This window comes from Python bivittatus, unplaced genomic scaffold (genome assembly GCF_059951505.1).
Source record: "Python bivittatus isolate LINGU-HERP-01145 unplaced genomic scaffold, Pbiv_v1 ctg000210_np1212, whole genome shotgun sequence".
Classification (NCBI taxonomy): domain Eukaryota; kingdom Metazoa; phylum Chordata; class Lepidosauria; order Squamata; family Pythonidae; genus Python; species Python bivittatus.
The window spans coordinates 3,043,743-3,057,230 of record NW_028277053.1 but is presented as its reverse complement, the minus strand read 5'-3'; the positions used below and the strand labels follow the sequence as shown (position 1 = coordinate 3,057,230).

The 13,488-nt window shown below is 46.7% G+C and overlaps 1 protein-coding gene across 6 annotated transcripts; it reads left to right on the top strand.

Moving 5' to 3' along the window:
• Nucleotides 1-630: 630 nt before the first annotated feature.
• INTS14 (integrator complex subunit 14) lies at nucleotides 631-12,656 on the top strand. 6 transcript variants are annotated; one of them, XM_007442094.4, is made up of 11 exons: nucleotides 631-715; nucleotides 2,699-2,963; nucleotides 3,240-3,503; nucleotides 6,021-6,139; nucleotides 6,990-7,132; nucleotides 8,533-8,625; nucleotides 8,715-8,859; nucleotides 9,312-9,445; nucleotides 10,164-10,282; nucleotides 11,505-11,570; nucleotides 12,319-12,656. In XM_007442094.4, exons 2-11 carry the CDS (start codon nucleotides 2,742-2,744, stop codon nucleotides 12,568-12,570), a joined length of 1,557 nt encoding a protein of 518 aa, XP_007442156.1. In that variant the 5' UTR covers nucleotides 631-715; nucleotides 2,699-2,741; the 3' UTR covers nucleotides 12,571-12,656. The 6 variants fall into 6 exon arrangements, 5 of the variants coding, with proteins under 5 accessions (XP_007442156.1, XP_087995317.1, XP_087995316.1 ...); XM_088139191.1 differs by lacking the exon at nucleotides 631-715 and adding an exon at nucleotides 723-791; XM_088139190.1 differs by lacking the exon at nucleotides 631-715 and adding an exon at nucleotides 1,030-1,494.
• The last annotated feature ends 832 nt before the right edge of the window (nucleotides 12,657-13,488 follow it).

The window sequence follows — 13,488 nt, the reverse complement described above, 5'->3', positions numbered from 1 at the left end:
TTTTTTTTAGCGACCTTGCTGATGTGGTTTGCTCGTAGTCCAGACATCTCTTGGAGGTCTCCCATCCATCCCACCACTAATCAGGCCTGATCCTGCTTTGCTTCTGAGCTCGGCCCAGATTAGGCAAACCCTGCCATCTGCGGGGGCTCCTTCTGGATTAGGTGCCTTTTCTATTTTGTTTGTGTTCAGGAACTGGAGGGCCCCATCCGGGCTTTGGGCAGGAGACTTGATGTCATCAAGCTGAATTGCCCCGTCGATTTTTTAAATTCGATTATTTCTCCTGCATGAAGTCAATGGGCGAACATTCGGGCATCAATTGAAGTTAAAAAACGAATAGGAACAACGCCTGCCCCGGTCAGCTTAGACTTAACCGCTTTCAAGCCATGTTCATTCATTGCCCGACGGAGAACCAGCCTTTCGACAGCGAGACCCAAAGCAGGATAAAGTCTCACCTTTCTAACAAGCACCGCGATCCTCATCATCCTGCAAACAGCTGGGAGGACCAGCGGGAAACCCTCCCGGCTGCCCCCTAGCGGCCGCGCGGCACCTCGCGCCGCCCCTCCGCGGAAGGCTCTGAAGGAGGCTCCCACTCAGCCTGCGCACCCGATCGCGCATGCCCAGAAGGGCGGCCCCTGGCGACCCCGGAACTGAATGTCGCGGCCGCCGCGGCGACGGCCAATGTTTTGGGGGCACCCGGGCCGGGGGGAGGAGGCAGGTGAGTCCCGATCGGGGGGCAGGCCCGAGACCCCGCCGGAAACGAGCCGCCCGGCTTGGCCCTGGGGGTGCGGGAGGTCCGAGACGGCGAAGGCGGGCGGAGCGGTTTGGGCTCGGATGGGAGACCACCAGGAAAGCCCGGGGCGGAAGGGGAGGCGGGGAAGGCGGGACTTCATCCCGGGGAGGGCAGTGACGCCCCAGGGGCTGAGAAAGGGGAATCCGTGGGGGGGGGGGGGGGGAGCTGCGCTGTGCTGTGCTCGAAGGAACCTTTGCCAAGGAAGGAGGGAAAAAGGAAAAGGAAGGAGAGGAAAAGGGAAGGAAGGAAGGAAAAAGAGAATGAAAGACAGGAGGGAAGGAAAAGGAGAGGGAAAGGGGGAAAAGGGGAAAAGGGAAGGAAGGAGGGAAGGAAGGAAGGAAGGAAGAAAAAAGAATGAAAGGGAGGGAGAGAGGGAAAAGGAAGGAGGGAAGGAAAAGGAAATGGAAGGGAGGAAGAAGAGAATGACAGGGAGAAAAAGAGGAAGGAAAGGAAAAGGGAAGGAAGAAAGGAAAAGAATGAAGGAAAGGAGGGAGGATAAAAGGAAGGAAGGAAAGAAGGATGAAAGAAGAGAATGAAAGGGAGGGAGGGAGGAAAAAGGGAAAGAAGGAAAAAGAGGGAAGAAAGGGAATGAGAGGGAGGGAGGGAGGAAGAAGAGAAGGGTTAGGGTTTTTGCTGCCACCGACTAACAAGGCTCTCCTACCATTTCATATTAATCACCCCTGTAATTGGTTTACCCTCTTTTTGTAAGTCGTTTTCAACTTTCTCCCCCCCCCCCTTCATATTCATTTCTGCTTTGGGGCTCTTGATGTTCTCCGAACTTGGCTGTATTGACTTCACCCTCGCCTGCACTAAAGATGTTTCCTGGCCTGGTAATGAAACCTCTGCAGGAAAACAGCCACGTTTGAAAAACCCCAAGAACCCAGTAATTCAACCCTGTATTGCATATGTTCTCTACTATTGGATTTACACTTCTTTTCTAGCTCCCTGTTGAGGTTTTTCCATCTCTGCAGCTTATTTCAGCTTTGCTAATATAAACAAGCGTACTTCATATTTTGTTTTTTGTTGGCAATAATACGCTGAGTTCACACAATGTGCTAAACAAAGTTAAATTAAATTGGGTAATTTATGTTTCACGATGTTTTTGGAATCCTGCCATTGTGTTAGCATGTTGCATGAAATAAGCTTTCAGATGAAGGCAAAAGATGGTCTATTTGTTTTGATATACAGGTAGTCCTCGCTTAATGACCATTCATTTAATGATGGTTTGAAGTTATGACGGCCTTGGAAAAAGTGCTTTACAACCTGTACTTGCACTTACAATTATTGCAAACCATCACACCATCACCCGTGGTCACCTGATTGCGATTTGAAAACTTTTTTATGACAGCTGTAAAGCGAATCACTATGGTTGTTAAATGAATCACATGGTCATTAAGTGAATTTTGGCAAAAATGTCCATTGGGGAAGATGGATTTGCTTAATGACCACATGATTTGCATAACAACCGTGGTGATTCACTTTACAACCATTGTAAAAGCAATTGTAAAATCAGGTCTAGTCATGTGGTGACTCGCTTAACAACCAGCCCACTTAACGATGAATTTTCCAGTCCCTATTGTGGCCATTAAATGAGGACTACCTGTAATGTGTTATGTAAATTAGCAATTGTGTTTTGTTTAGAGTTTTGCAAAGAATTGGAGTCTGCCTCCCACTCATAGCTGGAATCCAAACTACAGCACCCAGCAGATGACTATCCAGTATTTGCTTGAACATATCCAGTGAAAGTGAGCCCACCACCGCTCGGGATAAACCCAGCCCGTACTTAGGAAACGAACGTACAGTGGCTTTCTTAAGATGGGCCAACTCGATTGACCAGGTGTGAATGAACTCACTCATGTCGTTTGAAAGGGAGGGAATGCTGAAAACCTCCTTTGTCTTCCCCTGCAGAGACTTTTCCTTCTGCGCTCGGTGGCATAAAGAAAGGGCCACCATGCCGACCGTTGTGGTGATGGACGTCTCCCTCTCCATGACCCGGCCGGTCTCCATTGAAGGCTCTGAGGAGTATCAGCGGAAGCATTTAGCGGCGCACGGCCTGACAATGCTCTTTGAACACATGGCTACCAACTACAAATTGGAGTTTACCGCCTTGGTTGTGTTTTCCTCTCTCTGGGAGCTGATGGTCCCCTTCACAAGAGACTATAACACTCTCCAGGTGCAAATATATAAAAGCAAAGGTCCAAGCTTGTCTTAAAGTGTCACGTATGTTAAAAGACTGTAAATTTGGACAATGTTTTTATCTCTGTTTGCTGCTCAGTGCTCCTCTTGGTAGACGGGTAGCTGGCTACATTTGCTTACTAAATAATCAATGTCATGCATTCTGACCTAGAGCTGATAAATGTTTTAAAAAATCAGTCTAAATTAACCGTGCCAGGTTGCAAGTAAAGCTGTCCTTTAACCCAGACCAACGAGTGCTCAATTTGTTTCACAGGAAGCCTTGAGTAATATGGACGATTATGACAAAACATGCTTGGAGTCAGCCCTGCTAGGAGTTTGCAGTATTGTGCAGCAAGAGTGGGGGGCTGCCATTCCCTGCCAGGTTGTCCTCGTCACAGATGGCAGCTTGGGCATTGGAAGGGGCTCCCTCCGCCACTCCCTGTCCACTCTCAGCCAGCGGAGTGAAAGCAACCGGTTCCCACTGCCTTTCCCGTTTCCATCCAAGCTCTACATCATGTGCATGGCTAACCTTGAAGAGGTGAGTCCCCTTGGAGTGCCAGGAGGGGCTATAAATAGATCAGCGCTCGACCTGCCTTGGTCTTAATGGGGATCTGGACGATCTTGCAGTGGCACGTTTGCGGAGGCGTCAAAGCCCGTCACTGGCCTTGATTTGGTTACTTACGTATGCTGCTATGCACGTGGGGCTTAGGAGAACAAGAGTGACCAGTCCCTACCTAAGGAGACTTGCAAGCTAAAAATTAACACAGTGGAAACCAAGGAGGAAGAGGGGGGAAGTGGAGGGAGGATAAATGGGAAGATTATGTGCTTATCCTGGTTATACGTGTATTAGTGTACTTAGAGCAGAGTGGGAAACCTACAGCCTGTGCAGCTCCTATCAGCTCCAGCCATCAGAACCACTGAGGAAGGGTTAAGGGGAGTTATTCTCTCAGCAACATCTGTCACATCCTTTGCCAACAGATGTTGTAGGTGTGACTTTTGAGGGAGGGAAGGAAGGAAGGAGGGGAGGGAGGGGGAGGAGAGGAGAGGAGGGGAGGGGAGGGAAGAAAGGAAGGAAGGAAGGAAGGAAGGAAGGAAGGAAGGAAGGAAGGAAGGAAGGAAGGAAGGAAGGAAGGAAGGAAGGAAGGAAGGAAGGAAAAGAGAGGGAGGATGGGAGGGATCATTCCATTGCAAACTGGAAGTCAGGGGAAAAGAGAGTCAGCAAGGGGAAAAGAGAGTCAGCTCTGTTTTGCAGTGCCCCTTGTACACTTGGGTCACAGGGTGCTTTCCACACTCCCGCATTGCTAAAGTTGTTGCAGAGACTGGGATGAAGCGTGGCTGCTGTGCAAAGTACCTCCCTCCTGCAGCCACTAGGCACCCGGGCACCCTTGTGCCTTGTTCCAGGAGACGATCAGGGTGGCTGCTTCCTGCTTTTGACAAGCCCAGCAACCTTTGCCTCTGAGGTTGGTGGGTGAGAAGTTCTAGTGGACCTCTCTGGCGCTGTAGTTGACAGTCAGTGAAGTACAGTGGAAAATAAGGAGATGAACCTTATAGAACTTGGGGTGAGATATGGAATGAAGAGAAGTTTGGTTACGTTTTAAGAGACAGTGATAAGTTGTTAAAGTTGACCATACTTTGGGGGGTTGAAGGCTTGTTTTTCTATTTTTCCTTTTTCCCCTTCTTTCTTTTTTTCCCCCCACACTTTTTTTAATTTAATTTTTTTAAATTTATTTTTCTGTTTTGTAGTTGTATCAATTTTACTTGTACAATATAATCTTTAATAAGATTATTGCAAAAGAAAAAAGAAAACAAGGAGATGAACCAGTTCTATTCAAAGGCAGAAGCTTTTGTGAGTTGCAGGTCCCTTTATCGGGTGCGTGGAGTGACTAGACCGCGATACAAGGTTTAAGTTGGGGTGAGGTGGGAGAAGGGAGGGGAAAGCAGGTTGGTCGTGCAGAAGCAGGTTACACTTGAGATAGATTACAAGTAATTTATCAATTAACAACTGCGATGAACCTGAAGTCTTTTGATATCTGTGAGATCAGCATTCTCTTGCTCAACGGCACTGTTAAAGTTTCTTCTTTTCCAGAATGTCTAGTTTGTGATCTGGAACGGAATATCCTGGGTGGTTAAAAAGCTCTGCTCTTATGTTGCCCTTGTTCTCTCATCAAAGCTGTGTCCATTAATCCTTTGGCGCAAAGCCTTGCCTGTTTGTACCGCCAGCGAGACCAACAGAGAAATCAATAGCCAGATTGATTCTCAGGGAAGGCCTATTAAAATAATAAGTGCATTATTAATAAGCTGCAGCCCATCCTGGAGAATGACCCCGCACTTTCTCAGGCCCTGGGTGGCAGGTCCCATCTTGCATGCAGACAACCAGAGAACAATAATGCTAACATAGGAACCAGACCCTGCAACAAATCCAGGTGTCTCCCTTGTCCCCACTTTTATACGATCACAGGGCCAACAACTTCACACACAAGTTTAGAAGTACCTTCACGGCTCTGCCTGTAATGTGATATATGTCATCACCTGCCAGTAATGCCCCTCTGGATTCTGTGTAGGGCAGGCAGGCCAGATTTTGCGCAGAAAAATTAATTTGACATCAGAACACAAAGCAAGGTCAAAGTAATAGAGCTTTCTTTTAAATTAGTTAGTATTGATTTTAACTGTTTATGTTTTCTTTTCATTGTTGGCTACCTTGAATGCCCGTTGGGCAAAAAGGTGGAATATTAATAAAATAAGGAATAATAATTTTTGTGAGCCACCTTGAGTTCTGAGAGAACAATGGGATATATTTACAATAAGTAAATTAAATTTAAAAGTACAGAGTTATGTGAACTGTACATTAAACTAAAACAAGGCTAATGCAGCCTTTACATGCAAAAATACTTAGATAGATATGAAGCAGGGTGGGCAAATAAGTATTGGTGTTTTTGCTGGTGATTATTGGAAGTTCCCTTTTAGATTCTGAGTTTTTTTTTTTTAAAAAAAACCAAACACTGTTTTGATATGCTTTTCCATTGTGTATAAAACTGTGTTTCCTTTCGGTTTGAAGCTCCAAAGCTCCGATTCTTTAGACTGCCTTGAACGGCTCATTGACTTGAATAATGGAGAGGGGCAGATTTTTACCATCGATGGACCCCTTTGCTTGAAAAACGTACAGTCGATGTTTGGGTAAGCGCTCCTGATAAGAATCACTATGTGAAGCTGCCTTCAACAATAGTCTGGGTTTCATCAACTTCCTTCACTCTGGTGCCCTCTAGATGCACCCAGCTTCAACTTCCTTAACCCCAGATACGTCTGGAAGAAGTCAGACTGGCAAAAGCTGGTCGACGTGGTGCAGCTGAATACCGTGAAGCCACCTGCTTATAAAGAGGGCTTACGTCTCGGACTTTAAGCTGGATGTTCCATCTAATTCTCTCAAGGGGTCCAGCATGAAAATAAAGGAAATAAGGGTGTTTGCTCATGTAAGCCACTGGGCCAAGGAAGCGGTGAATTCCAGCAGATGGGAACTGAATACTATGGCCTATTCTGTATATAATATGAAGCCACAAGATGATTTGTTGGATTTTAGCTTAAAGCCATGTGCTAATAAGGATGTTAAAAAATAACCTCAGGTGTTATTTGTGAAACCAGATTATATACATTTTCCTACAAATGGGCCCTTCTAAGGCTTCCTCTCTCCCTTCCTTTTCAGAATTCGGCAATTTCTAGAGCTCACTTTCTGGGAATTGTGCATTTCTGAGTGAGGCAAGGGAGGCAGCATGCTTAGAGAAGCTTAAGGTGCATTTCATGTTCAAGATCTACAACGCACGGTGTTTGTTTTAGCGTATGATGTGGAAGTCCTTCGGGTTGCTCTTTTTGATGAATTATGGGTGACCTGAACCCTTGTAGTGGAAGACCCAGCAGAATTTATCTGCTCACCAATCTGCATTTCCCCCCTTTTGAACAAGCCCCTCATGCACTTCATTCACCAGGTGGTTTTTTCCTGTGGATTTTTACTCATGATCATCTCCTGTCCTAGAAAGCTCATAGATGTGGCGTATACACCCTTCCATGCTGTTCTGAAATGTGGCCACTTGTCTTCAGATGTGCAAGCTTTTCCCAGGCCGGAGCCTTTCGTTATAGATGAAGAAATTGATCCAGTCCCTAAAACAATTAATACAGGTAAACTGGTTCTTCTTCTGTTCTCTGCAATGACTTTGATTCTCGCAAAGGATCCTCTTCTAATATACTTTCTTCCTCGGATTTAAAGACCATAAAATCTAACCATCACACCCAATAAAATAAGTTGTGTAAAAAGGGTCCTGTTGCGTAAAAGCAAAAATCCACCTAGTTTTAACTTCCTGTTTCTTATGCTGGCCAGTCAGATGCTTCCAGGAAGGTGAAGGGTGTTAGCTCTTCCCTGCTGTTGACCCCAGCAAGTGACATCTTGAGACACCTAGTACCTCCAACCATGGAGGAAGGTGACGCTCCCTTGAGTTGAGCTAACTCCTAGTGACCTCAGGGACACATCGCTGCAGTTTTCTTGGCAACACTTCCAAAGGGGTTGGACCTTGGTTTCTCTCAGGATGGTCTTTGGACTTCCCAATCTCCATGAGAGCCAGTGGATCTCCCATCCAAATTCTAACCAGGTCTGACCCTGCTTACCTTCCAAAGCCAGCTGAAGACAGCCAGGTGCTATCATCTGTTGGGGTCTTAACCATGGAAGAATGATTAGTGACAATAGCCACTGATAGATTTCTCTGCCTCTACATCAGCCCCACTAGGTGGACCAGTCCAGGAAGTCAACTCTGCAAGAAGGCTAAAATGACTTTTATTCAGGTTGGCTACTATAACAGAATCTTGCAAACCTGATTGTGCTGTACCGGTCCTCTTCCTTATTACCCTCCAGTGAATCAGGGAGGTGTCTGAGCGGCTTCTGGATGTTACCTGGTTCTTCTGGACTTAAAAAATGCTTCCGCCCCTTCTGCCTAGGCAACAGTTCCTGCACATCTCTGTCAAGATCATCTTCCTCACTCTCTGCACTCTATGAATGGGCCCAACCTACCATTCCCACCAGCACCTACTGCCTTTCCATTTTATTGGGTACTCCTGAATCTTACTGATTCATGGAGGATACCTGGATCACCTCTTTTTCCTGAGTTGTCTCGTGACGCCTGGATGTCAGCTCCATTCCCACGAGTCTGTATGGGCTGGTGGGCAAGTAAAAATACACACTTGCTGAGTGACCCTTTGGGTGGGTGTTTTGATTTAATTGAAGACGAAGCCTTTCTCCCTTCTCAGAGTATCCTGCCATCACTGCAGTGCAGGGCTGTTGTGTGCAATGTGGCACAGGAGGCCCCTTCTGGATGAGGAGGCAATAATGGGCTACTTTGTTCTCCCGCATTAGGACACGCAGCGGTCTTGTGCATGCTTCTTCTTTGTTGCACAAACCTGTGATAGATCCCTAGTGATGTTTTATTTTCCTCTTTCAGGAGGATTAATGTCCATGTGAGGTAGTATGTGGAACAAAATGAAAACGAAGTCCTCAGAGCTGATGTCTGAAAGCCTCTTTTCTTTTCTAGATCTGGAAATTGTTGGCTTTATTGACATAGCAGATATCTCCAGCCCCCCTGTCCTGTCCAGACATCTAGTATTGCCTATCGCACTCAACAAAGGTGAGCTCTTCCATCTTCTACCCTCTGGAAGTTGGCAGTCCCACAAGACAGGGCAGGTTCTGATTGCCTTCTGTTCTCTTCCTGCCTAGAAGGTGACGAGATGGGTCCAGGAATTGCCGAGGACATTGAGGATGAGAATTCAGCAAATCAGATTGCGGGGAAGATCCCCAACTTCTGCGTGCTCCTTCACGGAAGTCTGAAAGTGGAAGGCATGGTGGCTATTGTTCAGTTAGGGTATGGAAGATGGCATTTGGGTGGGTGGTGGCAACATGGACCACAGTTGTATGTGTCTTGGACCAGAGGTTCATGATACCTTTAATATGTACTGGGAATGATCTAACAGTGCAGTAAAAAAAATTGGTTTTACCAGGGGGGATGTCATTTGATTGTTGATTCCTGTTGTTGGCTTTGGGGAAGCAGGAATTCTGGAAGCTTCAAGAAACTCTGTGGGTGCCCTTTGATTTAGGCAAATACTTGCAGGAGGGAACCAAACATCTTAGGAAGCTTTGAGAGGAGAGAAAAGCAGCCGGTCATTCTTGGACTTTCTTCATTCTAGCAAAGGGAACTTCTGATCTGCTCTTACGTGAAAGAGAAGACCTACAATCAGTCAGTAGATGCATACATACATGTTTTCTTCTGAGCAACAACAGCTATTTTCATTGTGGATACGTTGTTCTTCCTTTCAGGCCTGAATGGTATGGAATGCTGTATTCTCAAGCTGACAGCAAGAAGAAGTCTAACCTCATGATGTCTCTCTTTGAGCCAGGACCTGAACCACTTCCTTGGCTGGGCAAGATGGCCCAGCTTGGCCCCATCTCAGGTACCGGCCATGTTTGATTTGAACAGTACCCCTCGTGCCCTCTCAGTTAGAAACTTTCATTTTCTGCCAAGATCTGCTCCTCGTTATGCAAACATCTTGATGTGCCTTAGAAGGTGGCAGTTCTGTCCTTGGGTGTGTGCTTTATCCTCAGGAGAACACCCTTGTCTATTGTGCGAGCAGTGAAATGCCTCTTGGAGGATCTCTAACCTGTATTGGTGGCACACATCCTTCGAAATCCCTCTCAGTCTCCCCTTTTCAGGAATTGCTGCCGTGCTTCTTAAAGCTTTAGGAAATGAAGAACGATGAGTGAAAGGCTGTAGGCCAACCTTTCCCAATTCAACACTCCCTAGGAGTGTGGACTTCAGTTTCCAGAATTCTCCAGCCAACTTGGTTATTCTTGAGAGTTCTGGGAATTGGGCTTCATGCATATGGAATCTGGCAAGATTGGGGAGGGCTGCTCTTGTTCTTAAGGGCAGTTTGAGGCTTTCTCCTGAACTCCTTTAGCGATTGTGTGCAGTTACGATGGTGATGAAAAAGTAACTTTGCAACCAATCCTCGTGTTGACAACCTTTGCAGGTGTGTAAAGCAAAGGAAAGCTAGTCAAATCATTAGCACCTTCGTGGTTTCACTTAGCAATTGCTTCGCTTAATGACCAAGTTGCCAGTCCCAGTTGTGACCACTAAATGAGGAATACTTGTAGATTTTATTCCATTTTCAGATGCTAAAGAGAACCCGTATGGTGAAGATGACAACAAAAGTCCCTTTCCTTTGCAACCCAAGAACAAACGAAGCTATGCCCAGAACGTAACGGTGTGGATTAAACCAAATGGACTCCAGGTGAGCCAATTATGACAGGATCCCACTTTGCTCCCTGCAAGCAGACAGAGCTCCTTACTGAAAAGATTAATAAAGATGGCAACCTTTCCTGACAGATGGCCCTGCTGGGCCTTTCCTTTGGTGCATGAGAAGCATTGGCCATTTAGGGGTGGTCTCCGGTCCTGTGGACGCCTGGCAGGACCAGCCCAGGCCTGAGCAGGAACGACAGTCCATGGGGCTCCTTCAACTTGGGTTCCCAGACCGGCTGGCATATGGCCTTCCAGGAGTCATTATCCACTTGTGATTTTTGACAGGGCAGAAAGGGATAATGGTTAAATACATGAGGAGCAACTGTAGTAAGTGAAATCTTCCTGATGTTGATAGCTAGATCCAATCATTTTGATTTGCTCCTTGGCCCTGGTCCCACTACCTCCTTCAAGCACGCACCAGCACGCTACTCAGAAGGCATGAAAAGGAACCCACATCCTAAGGAATCAGTTGGGCATGTCCTCTTGTCCCTGTCCTTCAGCTGGGCATCTCGGCGGGCCAGATTGTAAGGCCTGGAGCTTCCAGTTTCCAATGCCAGACTGTTCTGAGTGCAGGGCACTAGGTGGTTTGATGCAAAGTGGAGAAGAACTTGCGTCTGGGTCAGCCTTGCCTTGCCTCGTGTTCCCTCCCTCCCCACCCTCCGCCCCCCACCCCACCTGGGCAACATTTGTGGGAATAGATGTGTTTTTGAATTGCATGGGATAGGCAAGGAAATACACTTGTCTTTGAGAGCTGTTCAGTGTCTGCATTTCACATAGTTTGGTTCTAAAAGGTAAGCAAAATAGCTTGCATTATATTAAATAAAATCCACTTGGTATGCTTCTGTTTCCCTCTTTAGTCCTCAGCCACCCAAATTCATCCACCACAAATTTGCAGATAACTTGCATTCGCTTGGAGCCCATTATAGTCCTCAGCATGTTGATTGCATGGTTTTTATTTCCATTCATCCAAGATCACAGGTCTGTTCGCTTTCCATAGGCATCCAGGATGGAGCTTTGAACAAAGGCAGGTTCTGTTCATGCTTCTGAACAACGGTAGTTAGATGTTGAAAGCAGATGGCATTAAACTAGAATCCATCTCTCGCTTTTCCAATAGAGCGAAGCAAGGAAGAGTAATCTCTTTAGCTTCAGGTGGTAGCTCTACTTTGGACTGGAGTAGGCCAAATACCATTTGTGTCTTCTCCACTCTTCCACAGACTGACGTACAGAAGATACTCAGGAATGCAAGGAAGCTCCCTGAGAAGACACTGACCTTCTATAAGGTGAGCAGTGGAAACAGAAGGCTGATGTCCACAGTCTCACATTTTAGGATTAGGTGGAAGACTGCTGGAAAACACATGGTGGAATGCTGGGGTGGCTTTGAAAGAGACTGTGATGAAGCACAACAGCCTTAGCCGGTGTCCAGCATGGACTCTTTGTCAGCCCTTTGAAGTGGTCCAGGCAAGAAGCACAAACCAGGAGTACTAAAACTACATTTATTGTAAGGCTACAGTAACAGAATCTTGCAAGTCTGAAAGCCCTTCTCCCTTCCTTTTCTTTTCCTTTCCAGAAAACTAGGGGAGGTCCCTTCTGAGATGCTGCCCATGCCCCTTTTCCTTTTGTGGGCTGAGATACCTTTTGCATGACGGTTGTCTAGGCTGCATTTCTCCCTCCGGTCTCCCAAGGTCATTCCCACATATCATTACACTCTGCATCTCCAGTGTGCCCCAGAATGTTGTGCAGGTTCTAGACATCCTTGGCTGACCATATTCAGCTTTATACATCAATTATTGTGTATGTGGTATCCAGATGCCTCCCACTATGAGCCCTTTCTCCTACTGGCAACATGGCCAGTAATAATTAACTTAGTCAAGTTTAATGTTAGGGTAATTTTATTCAGATTTTCCACTCCTTTTTCCAGTCCAGTCCTTTCGGGGGCGAGGGGTGGATTCAAGCATCTTTCCTTCTGACCCAGAGCGATAATGCTTGAGAGGGGATGGCTGATTTTCCTTCGTTTTTTGGCTTTTCCAGGAACTAAATCGACTGCGAAAGGCTGCCTTAGCCTTTGGATTTTTGGACCTGCTGAAAGGGGTGGCCGATATCCTGGAAAGAGAATGCACCCTTTTGCCCGACACGGCGCACCCTGACGCGGCCTTCCAGCTCACCCACGCCGCTCAGCAGCTCAAAATGGCCAGCTCTGGCTCTTCCAACTACGCCACCTACGACCACAACATCACGCCGCTGCAGACGGACTTCTCTGGCAGTGGGACAGAGCGGATGTGATGAGCTTTGGGGCAGAGGCGCTCTTATGTGAGCGCCGATTCTGCTTTCCTCACCAATGGACTTTTATTAAACTGGTTACCTTTGTATTTCACTTTCCTTTCCATCATAAAAATCCAGGGAGGGAGGATGTTCCAGTCTCTAAAACCAGCCCACTACAGGTTAAAGTCACAGTATTCTTCCCAAAGCGTTTTTTGATCACTAAGGGAAGCCTAGAATGGAATCAAATCAGAGAGGAAGCTGAAGCAGTATGTTGCTCTTTAAATAAGTGCGCTTCTACTGGATCTTTGGGGATACCGGTTGCTAGTTTTTGAATGTCCCAGGCTATTAGCTCACCCAGTTCATTCCAGCCCTTCAAGATAGACCAGACTAGGAAACAACCAGTGTCACGAATGCTAATACTTTTATTATAGTTTCAGTAACCGAATCTTGCCAGTCTGAACGTGCTTCCCCCCTCCCTCCCTTCATCTTTGTGAGAACTAGGGAGGGTCACGTCTGAGACACTTTCTCAGGTTATGGTTCTGGCCCAGACTCAGGTCTTTTATCTGATCGTTGTCTTTGCTGTCGCTCTTCCTCCTGTTCAAGGTTGTTCTTTCTGCCTATTGCAGTTCAACCTGTTACATCATGTCATACTCCTCTTTTGGGTGGGGGGAGATTATTTCTACTATGGATATCCTGCGTGGTGCTTTCAATTATACAGACCACTAGCATGACTTAAAAGCTAATGCCTGGGCTATAGCCATCCAAAATGCAAAGGTCCACAAGTTCCACTCTTGGTAGAGCGTTTGAGCCCCAGAGTGTCACCCCTGGCTATGTACGTCTGACGAGCCCCGGCAAGGAGGAAACTGGTCACGCTCTGCCTCCTGATGGTCCATATAACTCGTTCAGCCTGTAACAATTACTGGGCTGGACACGCTGTCT